The sequence below is a fragment of the Telopea speciosissima genome, chromosome 3 (assembly GCF_018873765.1).
Source record: "Telopea speciosissima isolate NSW1024214 ecotype Mountain lineage chromosome 3, Tspe_v1, whole genome shotgun sequence".
Classification (NCBI taxonomy): domain Eukaryota; kingdom Viridiplantae; phylum Streptophyta; class Magnoliopsida; order Proteales; family Proteaceae; genus Telopea; species Telopea speciosissima.
In genome coordinates, this window is record NC_057918.1 from 55,445,817 (window position 1) to 55,472,742 (window position 26,926).

The 26,926-nt window shown below is 43.2% G+C and overlaps 1 protein-coding gene across 4 annotated transcripts in view; it reads right to left on the bottom strand.

Annotated features, from left to right (window-relative positions):
• LOC122655689 (F-box protein SKIP16) overlaps positions 1–24,090 on the bottom strand; it is a 48,135-nt gene extending 24,045 nt beyond the window's left edge. For all 4 annotated transcript variants that reach the window (XM_043849963.1, XM_043849960.1, XM_043849962.1 and 1 more), the window contains exons 1-2: positions 23,848–24,090; positions 19,245–19,967 (exon numbers count right to left, since the gene is read on the bottom strand). In XM_043849963.1, the coding sequence (XP_043705898.1) occupies positions 19,245–19,967; positions 23,848–24,051 (927 nt within the window). In that variant the 5' untranslated portion in view covers positions 24,052–24,090. The remainder of the gene's footprint in view (positions 1–19,244; positions 19,968–23,847) is intronic.
• Positions 24,091–26,926: the final 2,836 nt, after the last annotated feature.

Here is a 26,926-nt window from a genome sequence, read left to right on the forward strand (position 1 = left end):
AGCCATAGAAGGCTGGACAGCAGCCATAGGAGGCTGGGTAGTAGCCATAGAAGGCTGGACAGCAACCGTAGGAGGCTGGACAGCAGCCATAAGAGGCTGGGTAGTAGCCAGCAACCGTAGGAGGCTGGACAACAGCCGTAGGAGGCTGGACAACAGCCGTAGGAGGCTGGACAGCAGGCATAGGAGGTAAAAGAAGGGGAACCTCAAGAGAAGGAACCACATCTTCACTAGAACTCTCCCCCTGAAGAGGTGGTGAAGAATAATAGGAAAGGGTTTCATGAAAAATGACATCCATACTGACCATAGTATGACAAGAAGGAGGATGATAACACTTATAACCTTTTTGGGTTGGGGAATAACCCAAAAAATACATCTTAACCCATGGGGTTCAAGTTTGCCATGATATTTTGTATCTCTAGCACAACATACACAGCCAAACACCTTGGGTGGAATCACAAAGGAAGAATTCCCAAGTAAAACATCAACAGGACTACGGGAATCAAGTACTCGGGAAGGCAATCAATTAATGAGATAAGCTGCGAAAAAATGCCATGACCCCCACCACCCTCCTCTCCTCCCTGCCCTCCCCCTCTGCCACCACCACCTCCACCCCCAACTCAAACTCCACCTCCCCCACCCCCACCACTACCTACGCCTCCATCTTCCCCAATCCCTCTACAACCTCCACCACCTCTCCCTCTTCTGCCACCATCCCCCTGTCCTCCGAAACCCCCTCCATCCCCACATCCTCCACCGCCACATCCTCCATCCCTTTACCCCCTGCAACCTCCACCTCCAACTTAGGCCCTCCACCCCCTTCTTGGTCCTCGGTGGTTTCCCTCCCACCCTCCTCTTCCACCTCTGGCATTTCCCTACATTTTGTCAAACCTGCTTCAGAAAATGGCACCTCCTTCGCCCTCTGCCCCTCCTCTTTTCTTTCCCCTGAAATTTCCAAGTGGCAATCTTGGCTCGTGGGACATTTCCTTGGTCCAAAACCCTCCTTCAACACTGTCAAGGCTTCTCTCACCAAGCAATGGAAAGCCCAGGGCTCTCTTGATATCTTCTTGCTCGACACTGGAGTCTTCATGTTCAAGTTCTTCTCCACTGCTGCCATGGCTAGAGTGTTAGATGGTGCTCCCTGGCTGGTTGGCCCCCAACCCATTTTCCTCCACCAGTGGGACCCTTACTTGCTTCTCCACAAGGTCGGCTTCAACTCTCTTCCCTTATGGGTGGCCCTGCCTGGACTCCCGTTCCAGTACTGGAGCTAGGATTGCTTCAATAGAATTGACTCTGTTTTGGGCTTCCCTCTTTACTCTGATGCTCGCATTCGCAGAATGGACAGACTTTCTTTCGCAAGAATCTGCATTGACATCTCTGTTGATAACCCTCCGCCATCCTCCATCACCATCGTTGAGGAAGATGGATTCAACTTCGAACAGCCTGTGAAATTCGACTGGATCCCACCCCACTGCATCCACTGCAAAGTGTTTGGGCACCACTCCAGGGACTGCTCTGGTAAAGCCCCTGCTGACTCCGTCGTGGACAACCAGGCCCCTCTCGTCATTGCTGACTTCGATATGCCTTCGGTTGCCCCTGCTATTGCCCATGCCCCTACAGTTGCCCCTGTTGCAAACTGCGTAGCCCCTCCAGATGCACCTGCTGCAGAACACGAAGCCCCTCCTGATGGCCTTGCTGTTCCTGCCGCCGGCTACCCTGACCGCAGTCAAGGCTCTAATGGTTACCTTGCTCCTCCTAAGCCCTCGAGTCCCTCCAGGTCTCCTAGCAGGGGAAGGATCAAAAGCTCGACACCGCAGAAGGCGTTGCCGGAGTGCTACCCCCTCACCGTCTCACCGAGAAGATGCATCGGTAGCTGTGCCTTCATCCAACAACTCCCTGCTGCCTGCCATCCTGGAAGAGGCTGAGACTTCTGATCCAATCAGGCTCGCCCCACCGTTCGGAAGGCTCCCATTGGTCACTCTGAAGCCTGTACGTCGTCTGCCATAGCTCCAAGCTCTCTGAGATCACTGTAGACCAGCGCAATCAGAAATGGTTTCACCAATTTAGCCACTGCTACCTTCGCCAGGTCTCCTCCATCCTCGGCTGCACCGAGGCGTAGTCGTCTGCAATCGCTGGCTGCCTCTGTCAATGGTTAGTCTGAAGCCCTGCATCTCCGAGGTCTCTCTCTCTCGAGGTCTCTCTCGAGGTCTTCGCGACGAGGATTTCTGAACGACAGGTTTAACCCTGCTTCAGCTCCTTTGCCCCTATTGTCGAACCCCACCTCGATCCCCCCCCTCTTACCTAACCCCACTGGCCCCACTTCTGGCCTTTTGACCAACCAAACCAGACCCTCCTCTAACCACAACCCTCTCTTAACCTTACTGGCTCAACCTACACCCATTCCGGCCCAACCACCATCCAAACCGTCCTCTTTAAACCAATACCCATCAATTTTCACTTACAATTTACCCATTTTACCCCCACCTCCACATTTACTTACCCTCAACCCCTTTGACCCATGTCCCTCCATCTCCCTTGCCCAAACCCGACCCGCTACCCAACCATCACCTCCTAACCACTCGTCCCACCCCTCCAACGACCCCCTTACCCTCTATGCCCCCCTTAACCTCCAAGCCCCCCTACCCTCCACCTCCTCTCTCTTAACAGAACCACCCCTCAACCTTCTCCCCTACCACAATCCCTTCTACCCCCTCTCTCTCTCCTTGTCCACGGACTGCCCCCCCTCCCCCCTTGGCCTTGGCCATCCCCTCCCCCCCCCATTGGCCCTATTCTCCCCCCTCCCCTCCCCCTTTGCGAGGTACCGGTTGCCCCCTTGCAGGATACATTATTGCCAAGCATTGTCCCACCTTAGCTTACTCTCGCCGGAGGTATAGAAGTGTACGCCCCCAAACTTTCGGTGCCCCCCCCTCTTTAGTTCCTATGTCTGCTGGTTTCTTCTAGAACGTCAGGGGTCTCAATTCCCTGGCCAAACACCAGGACATTAGAGATCTCATCAAGTTCTCTCATTCCTCCATCTGTGCCCTCCTGGAGACTCGTGTTCTTCAAGTCAACGCCTCTCGCATTGCCGCTTCCATTGCCCCTTCGTGATCCTTCCTCTCCAACTATAACCATTCTCCAAATGGTCGTATCTCGTTCCTCTAGGACCCTTCAAAAATCAGCGTTTCCATCTCTCACTCCTCCCCCCAGCTTATTCACCTTCTTCTCTCCCTCCCCAACTCCACCACTTCCTTCCACCTCTCGATCGTGTATGCCCTCAACAGGGCTGCGGATCGCAACTCCCTCTGGGCTGACCTGGATCAAATTAAAGCTGGGATTGGCCCTCTTCCTTTTGGGGTGGGGGGTTGTCCGATACCAATCTGAAAAAGTGGGAGGCCGGCCTCTTGACTTTAAGTCCGTCAGGGCCTTCAATGACTGTCTCGAAGACATCGGTATTGATGACCTCAGGTGGTCTGGTTCCCCTCTCACTTAGCACAACCGCAGGGGGGCACTAACCGTATTGCTTGCAAGCTTGACCGGTTTCTCATCAACGAAGCCTGGCTCACTTCTTTTCCCCATTCCAATGCCAACTTCCTTCTCCAAGGGCTCTCTGACCACAGTCCCTGTCATCTCATCATTCAGCATTACACCTCTTTTGGCCCAAAACCCTTTAAATTCTTTAACATGTGGGCCTCCCACCCTCTCTTCCTCCCTACCGTTCTTCAAGCTTAGAACTCCCCCGTCCACTGCCAATCCCTCTCATCGCCTTTGCTTGAAAGCTTAGACTCATCAAATCTGGGCTCAAATCCTTGAGCTCTGTCACCTTTGGCAATCTCCCTTCCAGGGTCTCTTCCTGCCGCTCTGATCTGGCCTCGGTACAATCCCGGCTCCAGCAGGATCCGCTCAACCCCTTGCTGGCTGAGGATGAAAAAAAGCTCACCGAGGAGCTCTCCTCCCTCTCCTCGCTTGAAGAAAGCTTCCTCCGCCAGAAAGCTCGCATCAAATGGCTTGAGCTTGGCGACTCCAACACGGCTTTCTTCCATCGTTCTCTGAAAGCCAGATTGAACTCCAACTCCATCACCCTGCTCATCGCTCGGGATGGCTCCCCTCTTTCCTCTGTCCATGACATTAAGGCTGAAGCGGCCTCTTTCTTCATCTCCCTCTTCAACCCCCCTCTCCCCCCCTCTCCCATCCCCCCTGGCCTCATTAACAAATTTGTTCCCTCCTCCCTGACTAGTTCTCTTCTTGCCATCCCCTCTGATGATGAGATTACCAAGGCTATCTTATCCCATAAGACCAACAAGGCCCCTAGCCCTGATGGATTCAGCATGGGGTTCTTCCTTAGCTGTTGGGATCACATCAAGGCCGATCTCATTAAAGCCATCCGCAGCTTTTTCTTTAATCCAAGCCAGCTTGCCCAGGTCAATCAGACTCTCCTCTCCCTCATCCTTAAAAAAGATGGCGCTACTTCTCTTCCTGATTTTAGACCTACCTCCCTCTGCAACCTCCTCTACAAATTCATTGCCAAAATTCTGGCTAATAGAATCCAGCTTGTCATTCCCTCCTTGGTCAGCCCCAATCAATCTGCCTTCATCGCTGGCAGGAGCATTGCGGATAACATCATCCTTTGCTTTGAAATTGTTCGTGGCTTTGACCGAAAAGCTCATTCTCCCGCTGCTCTAATGAAGATTGATCTCCATAAGGCTTTTAACTCCCTAAGATGGGACTTCATTTGCAATGTACTCTCTCAGATGGGCTTTCCCCCTCCTTTCATTCACTGGATTTTTGCCTGCATTTCCACCCCCTCCTTCTCGGTTATCGTCAACGGCTCCCCCGTCGGTTTCTTCCATTCCAAAGCTGGTATTCGTCAAGGGTGCCCGCTCTCCCCCTTCCTCTTCTCCCTGGCTTTGAAAGTCCTTTTTAGAAGCATCCAAGCCAAAACCGACCTTCATCTTATCTCCCCCCTCCCCAAGTGCAAACAGCTCAACCTTACCCACCTTGCCTTTGCGGACGATCTTATGATCTTTTCCAAAGCCTCCCCCTCCTCCATCTCTGCCATCATGTCCTCCCTTCACCTCTTCGAGAGTCTTTCTAGACTCCGCATTAACCTCCTTAAATCCAAACTCTTCCTCTCTGGAGTCTCGGATCTTGAGAAAGACTCCCTTCTCCATCTCACTAGCTTCTCTCTAGGCTCCCTCCCAGTGAAATACCTGGGCCTCCTGCTCATCCCTGCAAGGCTCTCCTCCCACCACTGCACCCCCATGCTTGACATGATTCGCAAGCGTCTCCAACTCCGGAAGGGCAGGCTTCTCTCCTACGCGGGCAGGCTCGAATGCATTGGATCCGTGCTCCAATCCTCTTACATTTATTGGTGCGGCATCTTTGTCATTCCTAAAGCCACCACCAAAGCCATGGAGTCCCTTTTTGCTGCTTTCCTCTGGAAAGGGAAGGAGTCCTCCAGATTCCTCCACTCGATCAGCTGGAAATCCATCTGCCTTCCCAAATCCGAGGGAGGTCTTGGCATTCGCCGCATCCACGACTTCAACACTGCGGGAATTCTGAAGCTTATTTGGAAAATCTCCACTAAGCAGGACTCCATTTGGGTTCAATGGGTCTACTCTCACCTCCTCAAAAATGACTCCATCTAGACTGTCTCAATCCCTAATGATTCCTCCTGGGTCTGGCGCAAAATTCTCCACCTTCGGCCTTTAGTTATCTCAGCCATCTCCTCCACCATCAGGGATGGTTCTTCAACCTCCCTCTGGCTCGACCCCTGGCACCCCTTTGGAGTCCTCGATAACTTCTTTGGTCCTAGAGAATTCTACTCCTCCAGAATACCAAAATCCACACCTCTTTCTTCCATTATCTCTCACGGCAATTGGTCCCTCCCTGCCCCCCTTACCCCCCCTAATCTGGGCCTCCCTCCCCCCCTTCCCCCTTCCCCCTTCCCCCCCCTGGTCTTATGGGCAAGGTCTGTTGGCTTCCCTCCAACAATGGCATCTTTAGCTTTAAATCAGCCTGGAACCTAGTTAGGCACCATGCCCCTTCTGTCCTTTGGCACAAGCTTGTCTGGTTTAAAGGCCACATCCCCCGTCACAGCTTCCTTGCTTGGAGAACCCTGAGCCTTTGCCTCCCAACCCAAGCCTTCCTTTTCCACCAAAGAATTCCTACCCCCCGTCTTGCATTTTCTATTGGAATGGCTTTGAGGACATTGACCAACTTTTTTTCACCTGCCCTTTCACCTCCACCATCTGGAAAAAAGCCATGTCGTTCATTTGGCCTCGCAGTAGGAGAATCCTTCCATTCGACCGAGAGTGGCTTTGGATGGTCATGACTTTCACAGGCGGCACCACCTGCGACACCATCGGCAAGCTTGTTTTCGGCGCTACCCTCTACCACATTTGGATGGAGAGGAGCCTTAGGAGATAGACTTCCAACTCTCGTTCTTTTGACCTAATTTGGAAAGCCATCTCTTGGGAGGTTTCCTCTAAGCTCAGTCTTCTGCCCCTTAAGGCCTTTTTGGACTCCCCAAGGAACAGGCATATTGTTGTCTCCTAGGGCCTAGATACCTCTCTGCTGCGCTCCCGTTAGAGGGGCCCGGAGCTCTCCCCCCCTATTTCTTCCCCCCTTGTATTTTCCCCTCCCCCCGCTTTTCCCTTTCGCCCACCTCGGGCTTTGGTAATATATATTTTTATTCACCAAAAAAAAAATGAGATAAGCTACAATTAGGACAGCATCACAATATTGGGATGGAACATTATGAGCAAACATCAATGCTCTGGCCACTTCCAATAAGTGGCGGTTCTTCCTTTCAGCCACACCATTTTGGGCCAGGGTATCAACACAACTAGTCTGGTAAATAATTTCATTATCAGCAAAGTATTTTTGAAATTGGGATTCCTTATTGATGCAGATTCATCACCAAATAGGGCTTGTTTCATTAGAAATAAGTCTAGCATTGGGTTACATACATGTTGGGCCTTTGATCCCATGGGTTTCTAATGTAATAGGCCACTTTTCCGGGCCTAAAATAGAGGTACATAGATTGCATACGGGATTAGTCCAATACTTAGTTTTTATTGTGTGTTTTTAATTGAGCCGATTTAAATTGGTTGCATCCAATTGGTTCAATTGGTCTAATTTAAGTGAAGTGATCCTATTGGCTAAGAGGTTCTTATATCCTATTGGCTACTAGGGAATCTTCTTTATTTTAAGTAGTTTAAGTTGTTTTAAGTCATTAGGACTCTATTTTGAGTCTATTTGAGTTTCCTAGTCGGTTTAAGTTGCCTAATAGATTAGGGATAAGGTTAGGCCATTCCTTTTTAGTGTTTAAGTCTATTTTTGAGTCTTCTATATAAGTTTGTAAGGGAGGCCAGCATTGTATACGAATTTGATTAATAAAAATTAGCTTTATGCTTGCTGCCTTAGCTCCATCGTGAGTGTGCCTTGTGAGTAATATCAAGGTTGAAGGGATTGGTGGATCTCCAATCGACTCCTTGCATTGTGAAGATCGGGAGGGCTGCTACTTATCTCCTTGCATTGTGAAGATCGGAGACCCCATTGTTCATCTTCAAAGTTGTTGCCATTGAAGACTGTAACAAGTAAGAAATTCTGCAACTATTCTTCTTCCTTCTAGAAGGTCACATACAAGGTGATTTTCGTGAGAATTCTGCCCAGCCAAATCTAACCATTAGAATCTGCTAAAAATTTGATCAAGTCTTTCTCAAACCCTAAGAGAGACTCGATTCAAATTTCAGCACCATCCACCCAGCCGATTGTCTGAAATTACAGTTTTACCCCTCTCTCCTACTTCTACTAGGAAACCTCCATAACTCCAAATCTGTCCATCAGTTTCAAACCAAACTTTCAGCATACATCCCTTACATCATTGTTGACACTCGATCCAAGTTTCAGCCCCAAACTCTCACTTTATCCCCTCCATTCCTTCACTCCATTAAAACCCAAAACCCGCAACACAATTCTGTCCGAACTGCAGAATTTTAAAACCTTCCCAAATCCTATTATTTTTATACCATATTGACCCCTAGACCTGCCCATTAATACCCTATAAACCCCTTTCCCAATATCCAACCCTAACCCTAGGAATTGACCTAAATCCTAGTGCTGTCCATTCGAACCAGCAGCCCCTTTTTTATTTGATCCTGTTGTTTGGCTCCTAGTAGGTCTCCTACCTATCTAGGACTACATTACTTATACTCAGTTCCATTATCACTTTTCAAAATTTTGAGAGTAGCCTAGAACTGAGTTTGGATCATTTTATCAAAATGCTGAAAACATGAAAAAACCTGACTTTTTGTGTGCATAAGATATACCCATGTGTTTCTAGAATGACAATCAATAAAGGAAACAAACCAACGATGACCAAAAAGAGAAGGTTTACGACTAGACCCCCAAACATCAGAATGCACCAAATGAAAACAAGAAGAAATCCTTTTATTTGATAAAGAATAAGTAGAACGTGTCTGTTTGGTCAGAACACAAGCCTCACAAAAAAAATCATCCTTACTACATTTGGTGACCAAAGTAAGAAATAAATGTGCTAAAATTCCTAATGGAGGGTAACCTAATCTAAAGTGCCATTGGTAAAGTTCAGAAGAGACCAAGGAGTTCTAGTGTAGTTGAGAAGGTAATGGTGGTGGAGAGAGACGACCATCATCAAGCAGGTACAATCCACCGTGCACTTCACCCAATCTAGTCGTCTTCCCAGATGCCAAATCCTGAAAAACACAATGGGAAGGAAAAAAAAGTTACTTTGCAATTAAGATCACGAGTAATACTAATAATCGAAAGAAGATTAGTAGTAAAATTAGGAATGTGTAGAACAGAAGACAAAGGAAGGGAGGAAGTGCAGTTGATGATTCCTTTTCCGGATATGGAAGAAAGGGAATCATTAGCCACTTTAACCTTGTCTTTCCCAGAAGTAGAAAAATATCGATGGAATAGGCTAGAGGAACTGGTCATGTGATCTGTAGCTCCAGAATCTATGATCCAAGGATGGGAAGCTACAGAAGCACAATGACTACCAACTGGAATACCTGACAGGACAAAGTTTGAACCTGAAGGACCAAAGGAATTGGCAGTAGCAGCGGATGCAGTAGAGGCAGCAACAGCAGAAGTCCTTAGCACACGTTGGAATGCTTGTAGATCATCCTGGAATAGACCAATGTCTGTAGCCGGGGCTGTAGTAACAGATTCAGAGTGGTTTGCTTTGATTTTTGTCTTCTTCTTGGCAGCCCGTTTAGCTTCAAAGTCAGCTGGTTTCCCACAAAGTTTCCAACATTTGTCCTTGGTGTGGTAAGATTTGTGACAATGCTCACAAGTAACAGGGCCTGGAGTAGAACTACCAAGAGAGAGATTTCCAACAGGTGCAGTTAGAGCTGGGGCAGCAGTCTGTAGGGCTGATCTTTCAGTAATAGGAGTGTGTAACATAGCAGCCCGTCGGTTTTCTTCAGAGGAGACCAAGGCATAGGACTGCTCAAGTGTGGGAAAAGGTGAATGGCCCAACACTTGAACACGAATCTGGTCATACTCAACATTCAACCCAGCTAAGAAGTCATAGACCCTGATTTTGTCCACATGTTTCTTATAGGCAGCTATGTCAGCAGTTGTAGTAGGGTGGTAATCAGAAAAGTGGTCCAACTATTGCCAGAGGCTGCGCAGAGTAGCATAGTATTAGAGATCGACAAGTCTCCCTGAGTAGTATGAAGGACCTTCTTTCTGAGTTCATAAACTTGAGCATCATTGCCAAGTTGCCCATATGTTTCCTTGCAAGCCAACCAAACCTAAGAAGTTGTATCAAGGAGAAGAAACCCATGTGCAAGGTCTGAAGTATAGAACCAATCAAGTATGACATGAGAACCCCATTGTTGGCAAGCCATCGATTTTGAGGAGGACCAGGTGCAACCGGCATAGTACTGGTGCCATCAATATGGCCAATAAGGCCACGGCCAGCAATGGCAAAGGAGGCAGACCGAGACCACAGTAGGTAGTTTGAGCCATCCAGTTTGATGGGCATAGGAAGAAAACCGTGGTAATCTGATTAGCCAAGGCCATCATGATCAGAAGTAGCAGTGGAAGTAACAGAGTCACCCATAATTGCAGAGAGGGGCTGTTGTGAAGATAAACCCGACTAATACTCCAATATAAGGGCTGAAAGCAAGGTCGAGTGGCCCTCTTGGATGGGGAAAACACCTCCAGAAAAAACAGCAGCAAGGAAGAACCCTATACCAAATATCGATGGTGTCAGGATTTTGAAGAAAACCCTGAAAATTGAGATCAATGTTGGGCATGTGCAGCAAAAAAAACCTGTAGTAGAGCTGGATATGGGCTGGCCAGGAATCAGTAGATGACTCCCTTGGTGGTAGAAACTCCTCCAAAAAATTATAGCAGCAACAAGCAGCCCTAAACCCAAAATCGATAAATGTCAGAGTTTTGGAAAACCCTGTAGAAGGAGATCGATTGGGAGTAGGGGTCTTCAAACAACTGGTAGAGGCTGGATAGATGCTGGCCAAGGGTGCAAATGAAGCTCCAATAAGGGAAAATCAGCCTTCAACAGTGGTAGGGGCCTGATCTTCAAAAAATCTGGAATTCTTCAATACCACAGAGGTAGTTCCAGCAGCTATCGAGCAAAGCTGAGCACATGAAAAAAAGGAGAAAGAGGTAGAGAGGAGGGCAGCAACTAGATCATATGATCACTCATTAGTGCTGCCTGTGGGAAGGGATGAGAACCAAAGAGAAAGTGGAGAGAAAAAATAGAGAAAAGAAGTAGAGGGAAGAAAAATCGATGGGAGGGTGGTGGGTTTTGAAAACCTAAATTAGAGAAAGTGTTGGCTCTGATGCCATGTTAACAAAACAGTTTGGGGGAATAATTCTTGAATGATCTTAGACAGACCCCAAGTCTTTATTTATAATAAAGAGTCAAAGTTACATGGACAAAATTGTCCCTAACATAGCCGACATGGCTGTACATAAGATAGAACATAGTAAAAGTCCAGAATACCCTCCCCCCCCCCCCCCAACGGTATTCTGGCCCATACAATCCAACACATCTTTTGGTCATAAAAATTCTCATTTCTTCCGCCACCATCCCCCACCCCTTTTGTGTAGAGGCTTGAGAGCCACCGGTAGGGAGGTTTTTCAGATGCAGGTGAAAGCACACCTGCACTTTAAGCTTAAGATTCTGTCATTGCACCTCCAAAACAATTCCAGCAGCATAAGCAGTTTCAACTATTGATGGGGGTGGATACCATGGGAAAAAAAACAGAGAAGTTTCTACCTCAATTGAATTTCTGGTTTCAATCTAAACAACAAAATAGAGAACCCTTCCACCCTCCTAAAAGAGAGGGGGGGAAAAGCCTCAAAAAGGCCGAGGAATCAGGAGCTTCTCATTGAAATAGGTAGGGCAATGCTATAATATCCTATCCATCAACTTACAAATGGAGTTGCTAACTGAGAGGCGGAGGAGAGATCCAAGATGCTCAGCCATTACCTTGTTCGTTCTTTTCTGCAGTTAGAGCCAACAGAAGCTACCTTCTGGATGTTTGTTTCAGAAGGTCAGATACGAGGTATTTGCTGGCCAGGTGTTTGCAACAAGGCTTTTTGGAGGTCCTTTCATTTCAGATTTTCTGAGTGGGAACATTCAGAATACTTTGATTGGGGGGGGGGGGGGGGGGGACCAGATCAATGACCTAGAAATCACGATCAAAGGTGGTCTCCAACCATGGGACAATCAGACAAGGGAGTAGAAATAGATTATGGTGCATAAACATATAAGGATACCTGTCTTTGAAAGAGATCTCAGGCAACTCTTCTATCATATGCAGATATGTGAAGAACAATGAGAGGAATATGAATTGAAGTTTGAAAACAGATCTTGAACTTGATAAGATGCCATTTCTCTAAGTTGTTTCCCAACAGCTGAGGATGCACATGGATGAGAATTATAATGCAGCCAACCCTAATTCCAGATTAGCAACCAAATATTTGATTGGCTGCACACTTGCCCAGGTCTGGGCTATTTTCCTGACAAACTAGGGGGTTAAAGAACTTGCTGGTCTTAATATTCCAGCAGCCTACGATGGGGAAACAGAGGGGAATAAAGAAGAGAAGAAGGGAAAGAAAATAGGGAGATGGGAAGAACGATGAGGGAGAAGGAGGGAAGAGATAGAAAATGGTAATCAGAAGAGAAGAAAGACAGGCGTAGGGAGGAGAGAGAGAGAGAGAGAGTGAAAGATAACAGATCCACAGGGGGACAGAAATCTGTTAGCGAGGAAAGAGAGAGGAATGTGCGGCTAACTCTTCGCAAAATAAAATTCTTTACTCATCTTCTTCCACTGATCAAGAGTATAAGGATACTTCTTAAATAATTAAACAAATTTAAGAAACTAATATAGGACTCTTCTAGATAGTCACTTACTTAACAACACAAAAGTAACAGCTATGAAGAGGGATCTTCAAGATCCTAAGCTAATATATTTTAAATATAAAATGACTTTGTTGAGATAGGCTACTTACCCGATTGGGATAATTAGTCCTAGTTATATTAGGTTTTGTCTTTCCTTTATTTTTCTCTTTTTATTGTTTTTTTCCCTCAGCCGATTTCTATTTTGGTATTCCTAGTTGGATTAGGAATTCCTAATAGGATTAGGCTGAGGTGGCATTCCTATTCCTACTTTGATTATTTGTAATTCAGTTTATTATAAATAAAGGGCTTGTGTGATCGATTTTGATCACTCAAGCATTCAGATCTCACAGCTGTTTACATGGTATCAGAGCCTGTTCTGATCTAATAAACAGCCTTCTCAGTTTTTTTTGGTTTTTTTTCTTCCCTCCCCTCCACGGTTTCTAGCTCTCTCTTCTCTATCACTCTCGGCTCTTCTCTCTCATTCAGGGCAGCATCTATGAGGTGAATCTGCTAAGGATTTAGATGCTGCTCTCCATATCACCTCATTGAAGACTTAAGATCATTGGTGTGCCCTACTTCTGCCGGCAGAACTTCTCCAACTTTGAAGATCGATTTCTGAATACAATTGCAGATCGATTCTTCCTTTTGTTTTGGGTTTTTTTTCTGCTAATACTTGGTGCACACCTCCTTTGTTTGAAGGCTGCAGGAGTGGATCACAATCAATTCAGATCCAGCCCTGTGATTTCTCCAAACCCAGGTTTTCCTAATTTTTTTCAAATTAGGGTTTCTCATTGGCTCATCCAACAGTGCTGTTTTTTGGAGGATATATTCCCCACTTCCAGAGGAGTACTCGACCTGTTTTTCAGCCTATTCTGACAGCTGCAAGTTCTGCAATTTCAAAACCCTAATTGGAGTCGACTTGTTGGAGGTTGATCTTCTGTTTGCTGACTGATTTAAGATAACCTTCTTCATCTCCATTGCATATCAAGCACCATGCCTGATTCTGATGTATCTACTGGTTCAGATGATCAAGTCACTTCTGGACCTGATGCACAAACTCGACAAGAGTATCTTCCCTTTGCTGCCTCCATCAAACTTGATGGAATTAACTATCTCATGTGGTCCAGATCAACCTATCTCATCATTGCTGGCCGTAGTCTCACTGGCCACATTACTGGTACTTCAGTAAAACCTTCTACTGCAGGTCCGCTACAGACTCGATGGATCTCTAATGACTCTCAGGTCATGGCCTTTCTTCTGAATTCTATGCAACAAGATCTTGCCAATGGCTATTTACTTCTAGAGACTGCTGCCCAGATATGGATGGCTCCCAAAGAAACTTATGGACAGATTGGTAACGATGCTCAGGTTTATGAATTACGGAAAAAAATTCATGAAACCATTCAGACGGACCTCTCTATTTCCAAGTATTATGCTCTCCTACGAAGTCTATGGCAACAACTGGATCATTACACTGATTACCAGCCCACTAATCCTACTGATATTGCTGCCTATCGTAAGCATGTTGACAAAATCAGAGTATATGATTTCCTCGCTAGATTAAATGTGGAATATGATCAGATTCGGGTCCAGGTACTCAGCAGGATCCCTTTTCCTACTTTGGAACAGTCCTATGCCTTAGTACATACTGAAGAAAGCAGGCGGACTGCTATGTTACACACTCCCACCAGTGATCGATCAGCTCTAAAAACTGCTGCCACTGCTGTTCCTACAGCTGATGGGCTTTCTACTAGTAGTGACTCTTCTAAAGTAACCGTGAAGTGTGAACATTGTAATAGGCCATATCATACCAAGGCCACTTGTTGGAAACTCCATGGTAAACCGGCTGACTTTGAAGCTAAACGTGCTGCCCGGAAGTCGAAAAACAAAGCCAATCATACTGAGGCTGTCACTACTACTACTACTACTGACATTGGTCTATCCAAGGAAGAACTTCAAGCGTTCCGTCGTATGTTACGGGCTTCCGCTGCTTCTACTACATCGACTCCTGCTAGTTCTTCCACCCATCCGGGTTCAAATTTTGTCCATTCAGGTATTTCCTTTGCTGATCATTGTGCATCGGTAGTCTCCTCTCCCTGGATCATAGACTCCGGTGCCACTGATCATATGACTGGATCCTCCAGCCTCTTTACTCGTTACTCTACTACATCTGGTAAAGATAAAGTACAGGTGACTGATGGTTCTCTCTCTTCTATCTCTGGGAAGGGCTCTATCAGTTGCACTCCTTAACTTTATCCTCTGTTTTACATATTCCTAAATTTAGCACTAATCTTCTTTCCATCAGTAGTCTTACCCGTGATTTAAATTGCAAAGTAACTTTTTTTCCTTCTCACTGTGTGTTTCAGGATCTAGCAATGGGGGCGACGATTGGATGTGGTAAGATGCATGGTGGATTGTACCTGTTTGATAATGGGAGTCCTACTTCACCACCATCTTTGGCTTCTCCCATACATCAAAGCTCGTTAGTTTCTTCTGAACTTCAACAATGGCATAACAGACTAGGTCACCCCCCCTTTAGGAACATTATCCCTTTTATTTCCAGCATTAGCTAAAGAATGTCATAGAAACAAATTTTTTTGTGAAGCCTGTGTTTTGGCTAAATAACATCGTTCTACTTATTCCATTTCTAATAAAAGAAGTTCTTCTCCTTTTAATCTTATTCATTATGATGTTTGGGGTCCTAGCCGAAAACCATCTCTCAAAGGCCATCGTTGGTTTGTTTCCTTTATTGATTGTTATTCTAGGAGTAAGTGGGTCTATTTAATGCATAATAAAAGTGATGTTTTTTCCTGTTTTCAAAACTTTCATAGGATGATTCAGACCCAATACAATGCCACTCTCAAGATATTGAGGAGTGACAATGGTAAAGAATACATGGATGGTCAATTCCAACACTACCTTGCTGCCCATGGTATACTCCATCAAACCAGTTGTGTCGATACCCCAGCTCAAAATGGTGTGGCTGAAAGGAAAAATCGCCACCTCCTTGAGGTGACTCGGGCTATTATGTTTGCCCATTCTATCCCTTCCCAATATTGGGGAGATGCTATCCTGACTGCTGCCTACCTATCTCATCAATAGTCTCCCTACCCGAGTCCTTGACTCTGACACCCCTGCCTCTTTACTGTTGGGTTCTTCCTCCTTTGTCATTCCACCAAAGGTTTTTGGTTGTGTCTGTTATGTTCGGGATACCCACTCCCCTGGCAAGCTCGAACCCCGTGGGGTCCGTTGTATTTTCTTGGGATATTCTCCATCCCAAAAGGGATATAAGTGTTACCATCCTCCTACACGTCGTACCTTCACCAGTATGGATGTTGTCTTTCATGAAACTCTCCTATTATCAATCCACACCTCTTCAGGGGGAGACTTTCAGTGAAGATGTGATGGTTGACCATCCGGTATAGACCCAAACCGGGGTCCAACTACCTGTTGATCCTACCCCTCAACCGACTATTGCTTCCTCCCCTCTTCCCTCTGATGGTTCCCCACCGGATTTTCCCCAGGGGGAGAACTTAGAAGATGCTGAAAATCCTATTGGTGACAATTCCCTTCAGGGGGAGATGACTCCAGTCCAACAAACCATTAGGGAATTTCAGAAGAAAATTAACGACTCTAATCTCAAAACCTATCACAGGGGAGATTCCAAATACAAGCAGCTCCCATCCACTGTAGCACCAGCACCACCACAGTTGTCGGCCCTGGAACCAGATCAATCTCCAGGTAACATATCTTCTCCTTCGTCTCCTGATTTACCTATTGCTCATCGTAAAGGTATTCAGGCCTGTACCCAGCACCCTATTTCTCATGTTGTCTCTTATGACTCTCTTTCTCCATCATTTCGTACATTTGTCTCTTCTCTTTTTTCTGTTCGTATTCCCCAAAATTGGCAGGAAGCTTTTACAGATGGAAAGTGAAAAGCAGCAATGATGGAAGAAATGCAAGCCTTAAAAAAGAATGATACATGGGAACTTGTGGTTCTTCCTCCAGGAAAGAAACCAGTTGGATGTAAGTGGGTATTTGTGGTGAAACAGAAGGTAGATGGCACTGTGGATCGATACAAAGCACGTTTGATTGCAAAGGGATTTACTCAGACTTATGGGATCGATTATCAGGAGACTTTTGCACCAGTTGCGAAATTAAACACCGTTAGAGTGCTACTTTCTTGTGCAGTGAATCTTGGCTGGGAGTTACAACAATTAGATGTGAAGAATGCCTTCCTCCATGGAGAACTTGACGAGGAAGTGTATATGGACATTCCACCTGGTTTCTCTTGTGATAAAACCAGCGGGAAAGTTTATAAATTGAAGCGTGCTTTATATGGGCTGAAACAGTCCCCCCGTGGTTTGGACGATTTCACAAGGCAATGGTCTCTGCAGGTTATAAGCAAAGCAATGTTGATCATACCTTGTTTATCAAGAAAAATGGTGAAAAGGTAACCCTCCTAATAGTTTATGTGGATGATATTGTGGTGACCGGGAATGACGATCATGAAATCACCCAGTTGAAGACTTACCTTGGGCGAGAATTTGAAATAAAGGATATGGGAAAACTAAAGTACTTTCTAGGGATAAAAGTTAATCGGTCTTTTAAAGGCATCTTTCTTTCTCAAAGAAAGTACATCCTAGATTTATTGACCAAGATTGGGATGCTAGGGTGTCATCCTTCTGATACACCTATGGATGCTACTACCAAACTTAAAGAAAAGAAGGGAACTCCTGTCGACAAAGGTCGTTATCAGAGATTGGTTGGTAAGCTCATTTATCTGTCTCATACAAGACCTGACATAGCAGTATCTGTGAGTATGGTAAGTCAGTTCATGCATGATCCGCATTCCTCTCACATGGATGCTGTTATCCGGATCCTACGATATTTAAAATCAGCACCGGGTAAAGGTATTCTTTTTTCTCCGAATAGTCAACTGCGTGTCGAAGCATATACTGATGCAGATTGGGCTGGTTCCTCTGACAGAAAGTCCATTTCTGGATATTGCTCATTTGTTGGTGGCAATCTTGTTACGTGGCGTAGTAAAAAGCAGAACATAGTAGCAAGGTCTAGTGCTGAAGCCGAGTTTCGTGCCATGGCACAAGGTATTTGTGAGATGTTATGGCTCAAAGCATAGTACTAAAACTCGCGAAATTTCGGTCGAGATATCGAATATTTCGAGTATCTCGACCTGTCCGAAACGAAACGCAAGTCCGATATGAAAAAATGCAATATTTCGAATATTTCGGAAATTTCGATCATCTCGTTTCGGAAATCTCGGTAATTTCGGTCATCTCGTTTCGAAAATTTCAGAAATCTTGATCATTTTTGGCATTTTACACCCACAGAAAAATACCACATTTCGACGAAATTTCGACTCGGTATCTTGGAAATTTCGGTCAAACCGAAACACCGAAACGAAACGAGATTTAGTACCATGGCTCAAAGGTTTATTGCAAGATATTGGTACTCTGGTTCATCTTCCCATGATGTTATACTGTGACTACAAGGCTGCTATTAGCATTGCTCACAACCCTGTTCAACATGATCGTACCAAGCATGTGGAGGTTGACAGGCATTTTATTAATGAAAAGTTGGAAGGAGGGCTGGTGTGTGTTCCTTTTGTACAATCTGCTGACCAGCTTGCTGATGTGTTCACTAAAGGTTTAAGTGGAAAGGTTTTTCATCCTATTCTAGTCAAGTTGGGCATGGTTGATATTTATGCTCCAACTTGAGGGAGAGTGTTGAGATAGGCTACTTACCCGATTGGGGTAATTAGTCCTAGTTATATTAGGTTTTGTCTTTCCTTTATTTTTCTCTTTTTATTGTTTTTTCCCTCGGCCGATTTCTATTTTGGTATTCCTAGTTGGATTAGGAATTCCTAATAGGATTGGCTGAGGTGGCATTCCGATTCCTACTTTGATTATTTGTAATTCAGTTTATTATAAATAAAGGGCCTATGTGATCGATTTTGATCACTCAAGCATTCAGATCTCACAGCTGTTTACAGACTTCCTAACTAATAGCAAATGGATCCCACTACTATTACTATCAACAATTAAAACCCAAGACTTAAAAAAATTAAGAACTATTCTATGTATTGAGCCTACATTATTACAATAGACCAAAGAGCGTCCCGGTGCACGAGGCTCCCACTAATGCAGGGTCTGGGAGGGGTAAATGTATGCAGCCTTACCCCCGCTTTGCGGAGAGACTGTTTCCATGATTCAAACCCACAAACTAATGGTTGCAATAGCACGACTTAAACGTTGCTCCAAAGCTCGCCCACCACACTATTACAATACATCCAAACCACAAAATACAAATCAAAGGCCCAAAATTGAAGATTAAAACAAATCCAACGGTAGTGATCATGCTCCCACATCAGATTATCACAAGCAACATGGTTGTCAAACAGAGAAATGGCCAATAAAGAACATTTGAAAACTCTGAAATAACTGAAAGATAAGGGTGTGCCACCCATTAGGGCAATAACATTTGAATTAGGAGCATTTTGTATGCTATATAGACCCCATTTAGTTGGCAAAAGGTTCAGTTGAGTTGAGCTCTGTATTGCATGTAGGCCAAGAAAAGATTGAAAACTTTTGGTTTATGGAGATGGAGATGAATTCATTGTATGGTAGGCTAAAGAACTTGCATGAGTTGGGCACTAAACCTTGACCAACCTGTAAGCTCCTATCTGTTGGAGAGTCAGGCTAGTGGGCACATGATTCTCTCACATGGCTGGAAAAAGGGTCATATGGTCAAGGTAGAAAATTTTCTAAGAGGATGAGAAGCTTTAAAGTAATTACTTACAAATTACCTGAACACCATTTGTCACAGAAGTAGAACAAAGGGGTGGAATTTCCGGAAACAAATTAATGCTTCTAACACCTCCTTCCTCACGGAGCCCAATAATGCCACTGTGTAACCGGCGACCATGTTCTTCTAACCATAGCAACATGGCATCCTGCTGATGACTGCCATGCAAATTGTGGACTGGGTTTATCAATGTACTAGGTACACATGGAATCATTTCTCCATCTATAGAGAGTTTCTTAGTACCCACATAAAGTTGAGCATTTGAACAATTGAGGAAGAACAACTTTTCGCGATAAGTGGAAGAAGCTGCCACAACAATGTACTTAGATCTGTTTGAAAAACCAAGGTGACGTACAAACTCCTTCGTTTCTGCAATTACCTGACTTAGAGGTAATAGGTACACATTTACTATGTGCTCATAGAAAGAGTAGCCTCCTACAAGGCCCAAGGAGCTACCATGTTCACTTCCAGAAGAAAAGACACTTGTTATTTCTTGCCCATCACAAAAACGATAAAGAACCTTTGTCGGAAGAGGTAATTTTACTCCCAGGGTATCCTCCATCTCCTTTATTTCAGCTTCAGTTGCACCCTTCCGCAGTGTAGCCCCAGCCTCCGGGAAATTTGCAGCCATCCAACTTTTAAGTGTATTCCAACATCTTTTCACCCGCCTAACAAGGAGCCAGGGATACATAATAAAAACCTCCCTCCATATCTGATAAGTTGCCTGTACAGAAAAATAAAAATTAAAACTAAAATTGAGTGCTAGCATATGAAGCTTAAAAGCTTTCCTGTTACCACAAAAAGAAATTTAATCTTAAAAGCTACAATGTAAGACCACTTACCCACATTCTACTCTAATGAACATCCACTAGAATTTGTTTTTGACCTTCTAAAACTAAGCCGCATAAGCTGGACTCATCATCTAACCAGTGGAATGAATGGTGGAACCTCCCTTCGCCTTGGTTCACAATGGTAGAGGTGTGATTATGGTTTCTTCTAGGCATGGTTCAAGAACTCTGGTTTCGACCGAGATATCTCATTTTCCAAGAAACCAAGACAAAACTTGGTACAAGTCAGGTTTCAACTGGTTTCGCCCATATTCGCACATTTCGGTAGTTTCAACCAATTTCGACTGAAACATACCAAGTTTCGACCAATTTTGACCAGCACAGTTTTGGAAGTTTCGACAAGTTTTTACCAGTTTTGACAGCACATGGCATGTCAAGTTTTGCCCATAAAATACCTGGTTTCGGTCGAAACCTGTGAAATCTCGGTTTCCTGGCTGGTCTAAACCAGAATCGGCACCGAGAGTTAGAACCTTGCTTTTCCCAACCACCATATGATAGGAGGACATGCTTGTGGTACAAAAATACTCTGATTAAAGGCATGTCCTGACAAAATATTACTCACTTTATCGTTAATCAAGCAAAATGTATCAATATGAAGCAAAAGATGTCCGAATAAATTTTCTTTTGACAGGAAACAACAAAAAACAGTAATGATTTATTTAGATAAGCTTTTCTAATCTCTAAATACTGTCTCTAAATCAGCATAAATGGCAGATTAAATAGGGCTGACATTCATGAACAGGTAGACCCCATGTTCCCTGCTCACATGTCAAGTTTTAGACAAAAAAAGAGTTTGCAAAGTGGCAAAATAAAGTATTAAAAAAATTCAGGACTACCAAAAGGGCAGAGTTTTGCTAAAAATTCACGCATATCCCAACCTAAGAGAAGGTTTCCAACCTTTATGGAGAAGCAGAATCTCTTGAAATGAAGAATATGACAAAAGAAGCTATAGGATAATATTACAAATCACCAAATATAGAGTTGGCTCAATGTTTGTAGTATTCCATGATTATGGCATCCCATAAATTATTAGGAGGACTACTATGACTTATAAAAAACTTCAAATTTCTTGAGTCTCCATACATATTGCACACTCATAGTACAAAGAAATGCTTAAAGATAGTCCTGGTTCGTTGTTTATCTCCACCCTAAAATCTGGTGATTTGCCTCTTTTGACTTGCCTCATGATGTTTGTTGACCTAAGTTTGACTTACCATGGATTTAGATTTACACCAACATAAAATAATTTACATTACTCAACGAAGCAAGTTTCTCTTTGGTATCATTTTTATTTTTTCTTTTTGCTCACAAAAACGTTTTGTTGCATTTGGTATCATTTATGGAGCTTGTTTCTATTTAAAAACAAATTTAAAAAAACACAAAAACCACAAATAGGTCCTGACCCATTTATGTGTTTTGGCCTAAATCAGTTTTGGTCATTTATGCGGAGACTTTAATGAGCACATGCTCATAAGTCTCAAAATCGAAGGGTAAAAGCATTTTTTTACTCGTTTAATTAGAAGTATTGACCCTCCTCACGTGCTCATAAGTCTCAAAATTGAAGGGTAGGAGCGCTTTTTCCTCGTTTAATAGGAGTGTTTTTTCCTCGTTTAATTAGAAGTATTGACCCTCCTCCTGCAACCTCATCCGCCACTTCCCCTTCTTCTTATTTTCACTGGAGTAACTTGTAAGAACTCTTTTACCGGATCTGAGTTCTCTCTCTCTGAACTCCGACTTCCGGGAGTTTCTCTGAGTATTGATCTCTGATCTCCTTTCATCTTTTCCTTCCGGTAAAGTTATAAAACCCTTTTGAATTTCCCCATCATCTTTTCGACTGTCTTACCTCTTCCGGGGAAAGGAAACAAAAGGAAGAAAGGAAAAAGAACACCCTTTTATTTTACCAGCATTAGGTTTAGCAGGTTCTGCAATCTGTTTGCAAATTGGAGGAAATGGTGGTGATGGAGTTGGAAGATATTGGAGTTGATACTGGGTATGGGATTTGAATCCGTTTCCTCTTTCCCCCCCAAAAAAAATTCCCATATTTATATTTGTGTCTCTGTATTTTTATGGTCAATAGGTTCTTTGTAGATCCTTCAATTATATTTTTTGGTCCTTTCGAATTGTTTTCACCTTGAAGTGATTGCTTTAGTTTCCAGGATTTGAGTGGGGATATTCTGTGGATTCAGAATCGGGTTTTATTGGATCTGTTTAGTTCTATATTATCTGTAAAATTTTGAGAACTTGGTTGTATTCAGCCAGTGGTAATCATGGCTGGAACCGTTGAAATTGATAAGACACCTCAAATAGGAAGACGGGTGAAGAGCGTATCCCTTCACCCACCACTTACACTATATATGAGATTTGATAATTTCGGACCATTTCTTCAAAAAACTATTCTATACATAGGCATACCAAACCATTTCTAATTCTATACTCTACTATGTCTAATGTTTACCAAACAATTTTTAGTTTTTCACGAAAAAAAATGGTTTTCATTAATGATTTTTGTTAAATAGGAAAAAATCAAAAATAAAAATGATACCAAAGAGAGCCTAAGAGAATCAAAAGTACTTTTCAAAAATCAATGTATAAAAAAGTTCCAAAGCTAGGAAGAAAATTGAAAGCACTTTTCAAAAATCTAGCTATCAAAAAGTCCCAAAGTTAGGATACCCTTTGCTTTTGAAAAAGAATCCTAGGGTGCCATTTGCTTTTGAAAGGAATCCTACGATAATCAATTTGGGAAGTATTCAAAAATATGTCACTCATAGATGATCAATTAAATTGACAAAGCTATGTCCCTTACACTGGATTTGGGGAGTTGCCTTCCAACATTCTGTGTTCATGTCATGGGGGTAATCTCTTCACTAGAATTTGTTCAAAAGGTAAATTTAATGCACTCAGGGAGAAAAGAAAACTGAGGTCTACACTAGACTTCTTTTTCTTTTTATTTATATATTTTTTTTTTGAGGGGGGGTTTGGTGGTCAGAGTCTACTCTGGACTTCTCCTACCCATAATTTGGGAGAACCCGTTACAACAACAACTCAGCCTTATCCCAACTAAATGGGGTCGGCTACATGGATCCTATCAAATTTGGGAGAACCCATTACAAGTGGAGCAAAAAAACAAATTTCTAAGCTGAGTAACTTGATTTTTTTGAGTGAATAATTTACTTGAAGTCTTGCTAATGGCAACAGTAATGAGATGCCATAAGGAACTCGAACATTTGGCACAGAATTTTACTCTCGGATTTCGAATTCCTCACATGACTATATCAGTAACCATGTAAAATTGAAATTAAAGTATCGGATAACTGCAATTGCAATAGCCCAGATGGTCCAGCTGGTAACCATACCCTAGTGGGTAAGTGTAACTTCGAGACTATATAAATAGAAAATCACATAACCTGATTGACCTACTGATGAAACGTCATACCATTGATCATTGATCCTTGTCAAACAGATTAAACCAATTTGACAGGTAGGTTTAACCATATCAAACCGAGTCCCATTTAAGTGTTCCGATTGCAATAAAAACAGGGTGATGCATAGCTAAATTTAATTATTCATTTCTTTATAGAAAATTGTTCTCGTTCTGTTAGAAGCCACAATCAGAAAAAATAATATACACTCAAAAAAAGGGAAAATAAAAAGAAATTTTCAAGAATCAATCAATGAAGGAATTCCTTCAGACTGTGATAAAGAAAAAAACCAATGAAAGAAATGAATCAGGAAAAAGAAGAAACGCAGGTTACAGACCTTGAAAGAAGGGAGAGGGTTGCCATAAGGGTCTTCTGGAGCTGAAAGCTCGAGATCATCGGAGCAGAACTTGAACCAAAGTCTCTCGTCCGAGGCAGAAACCCTAAACCTCTTGCTAACACAGGACAAAATAGCTGTGTCTTTGGCATCTAACTTCGATATGATGAGATGAAGGGCCAAATCTCCCAAGTCTTCCAAACCCATCTCTCTCTCTCTCTCTCTCTCTCTCTGGCTGTCTATGTCTCTGTTTAACCCATATCTCTCTTCCCTCTTCTCCCTTCTCTCTCTATTTAGCTCTGGCACGAAGAGATCACTCTTCCAAATTATGGATTTATTCTCATCAAAAAAAAAAAATTATGGACATATTTCCACGTGGCAGCTGGATGGTTTACTAGGCAATCTAGAGCATGAGGGATCACTGTTTCAATTATACCTCCACGTGGCAGTGGGTGGTTTACTATGGATCAGGATCTTCTCCAGCGAGCCCAGCGCCCAGGGCATGTCCAGGGGGCATCCAGCGATTGAGTTGTGTCGCACACATCTCGCACGCATGCCCTAGGGATGTGTGCAGCACCCTGGGTGTGCTGGGCTCCCTGGAGACGAGCTAAATTCAGTTTACTATGCAATCAACCGCTTGATCGTTGATTGGTGTCTTTCCGATTAGAATGCATGCCACCAGGAGGTCAAGGGATCGAGTAGTTTGCATAGTGTGCCAAAAAAAGGCACCCCTCCCCCTTTGGTAGTTGTAAGATCCTATTGGATGGTCTTAACCTTCCCTTTGTAGCTTAGATTATGATAGACCCAAAAAAAAAAAAAAAAATATGGGAAATTATAATTGTCACCCCCTGACGTTTGCCTATATTTTAAAGCACACCCACTAACTACCATAATATCAACTATCTCCCCTGTTTTACCAAACTAATTACACACAGACCCCCTACCATTAGTTAAGAGTTGTTAAGTGATGATGTCAACAGCTTAATATTTTTTAAAAGATAATTTTGCCCTTCTTAGTGGGCGAAGTAACTAATCTACCTTTTCAATTAAAACACCCACAAGCCCTTCTTCCTCACACTCAGTTGACAACCTTGGAGAACATTCACTCCAAACCTATAGTGTTTTGAAGAAGAGACCTACTCCAACGACTAAAGCAGCCGGCGTCAACCGACGAAGCTCTATAAGGCCCCGACGATCATCTTTCTCACTCCGGCGCATACAGTAGACGCCCCATTTCCTCTGTTACATGGGAATGTAAGTGAACAAGTTCATCTCAGCAAGAATCGACATGTTTGAGTGGACTAAAAAGGAGAGGAATTTAACCATTGTGACGAAACTTCAAAAACCTAAAAAGGAGAAGAATTTGAGTTTTGAGTCTTTTGACAGCTTTAATTTCTGATTCCTAGCGAATGGGATGATATTAGTTCTCAAATGGGATGATGTTCTGGCCCTACTATCCCTCTCAACTGGTGAAACTAAGAAATAAGATATGAAGGAATTTGGGCTGAAATGACCTTTTCTCTTAATTTGTCTGAGGCTTTGATGAGCACATTTATGTGTGAAATTTTAGGGCATAAATTATACATTTTACCACATTGAACGAGTTACTCGGTGCTTTCTTATGCTTTTAGGGTTTAGGTGAATTCTTGTGAAAATGAAGGAGATGATGCTAAGGAGATGTTTTTAAGCTTTTTAGAAGTGTAAATGGATGCATAGCCCATCGAGTCAGCTTCGCAATGGTTCAAGCGACACTTAATTCGAGTTGAAGCGAAGAAGTTATGGCCGTTTTAAGTAACGACGCGTGAAAATGGTCTGCAGGGGTTTATTTATAATTATTGACAGTCGGATGGGGACAAAGTGAAGCGGAAGTTCGGATTTTAGGAGCCTTAATGCAATTATTAGAAGTTACTTTACTGTACCCGAAAGATTCCAATTGGAAGGCTCGGACAGTCCAACTTCAACTTGAGATATCTTGGGCTCCCAACTCCGAATTGGATGAAATTTGGGTCTATTTTGTGTGATTTTCGCAAGGAACACAATGGTGAGACCTATATAATCACCCCATGTTCCACGTTTTCTGAAGGACAGAATGGGTATTTTATTTATTCTTGAAGGAATCCTAGTCATCACCCTTACTCTCTCTCTCCTTCAACTTCTTAAGGGCATACGGAACTCTACTTGGGATAGATTTATTTTGAAAGATATTTTCTCATCTATGGAAAGTTGAAAAATCAAAGATCTTTGATTTTATTGCTTGGAGAAGATATCTACAAAGAAAGGAAGCAAGTTAGAATTAGAAATTTATTTTCTAAAAATAGAAGGTCTATGTAAATAATCTTCTCTTCTTCTTCTTTCTATTTTTTCTTTTTTCTTAGGATTTAAGGCATTGTAAAAGAGGAAGGAGAAGAGAATATTCTCTTTTCTTAGGGAATATTTCTCCTACACTTCCCCCTTCTCTCTTCTCCTCTCTTCCCCTATAAATACCCCTTGCCCTTTGGGTTGTAAGAAGTTAGTAGTTTTTAGTTCAGTTTTTAGTTAGTTTCTAGTTCAATTTTAATTCAGTTTTTAGTGTAATTTTTATTTCATTCACTTAGTGAAATTTTCTCTTCTTTTCCTATTTTTGGCTTAAGTTCTTAGTTTTGATTTCAAGTTCTTAGTTTTGATTTCATAAGTCTAGTTTAATGGTTGTAATAGTTTTAGTTTAAAGCTTCCTAGTCTAAGTTCCTATGTTGATGACAAGACATGGAGATTTAGAGAGAGAAGCCATGGTGAGTTTATTCAAGTATTCAAGCACATCAAGGTATCTCATTCTCTAAACCCTTAATCTCATTCTCCCTTTCCTCTATCTCTCTCTATCTTCTTCTTCTTCTCCCTCTATTTCTTTTATTTTTTTTATATGGTTGTGGTATGTGGATGCACTTTTATTCTCTTATTTCTTTTTATGTGATTATGAAGTGTGGCTGCGTTTTTATTATTCCTTTCAATTCGCTTTAGTTTGATAGGTTAGATGCTCATGCGTTAGGACGCCAATTTAATCCCTTAATTTTGTTAGATGCTTATGAGTTAGGATGCATTAATTTTC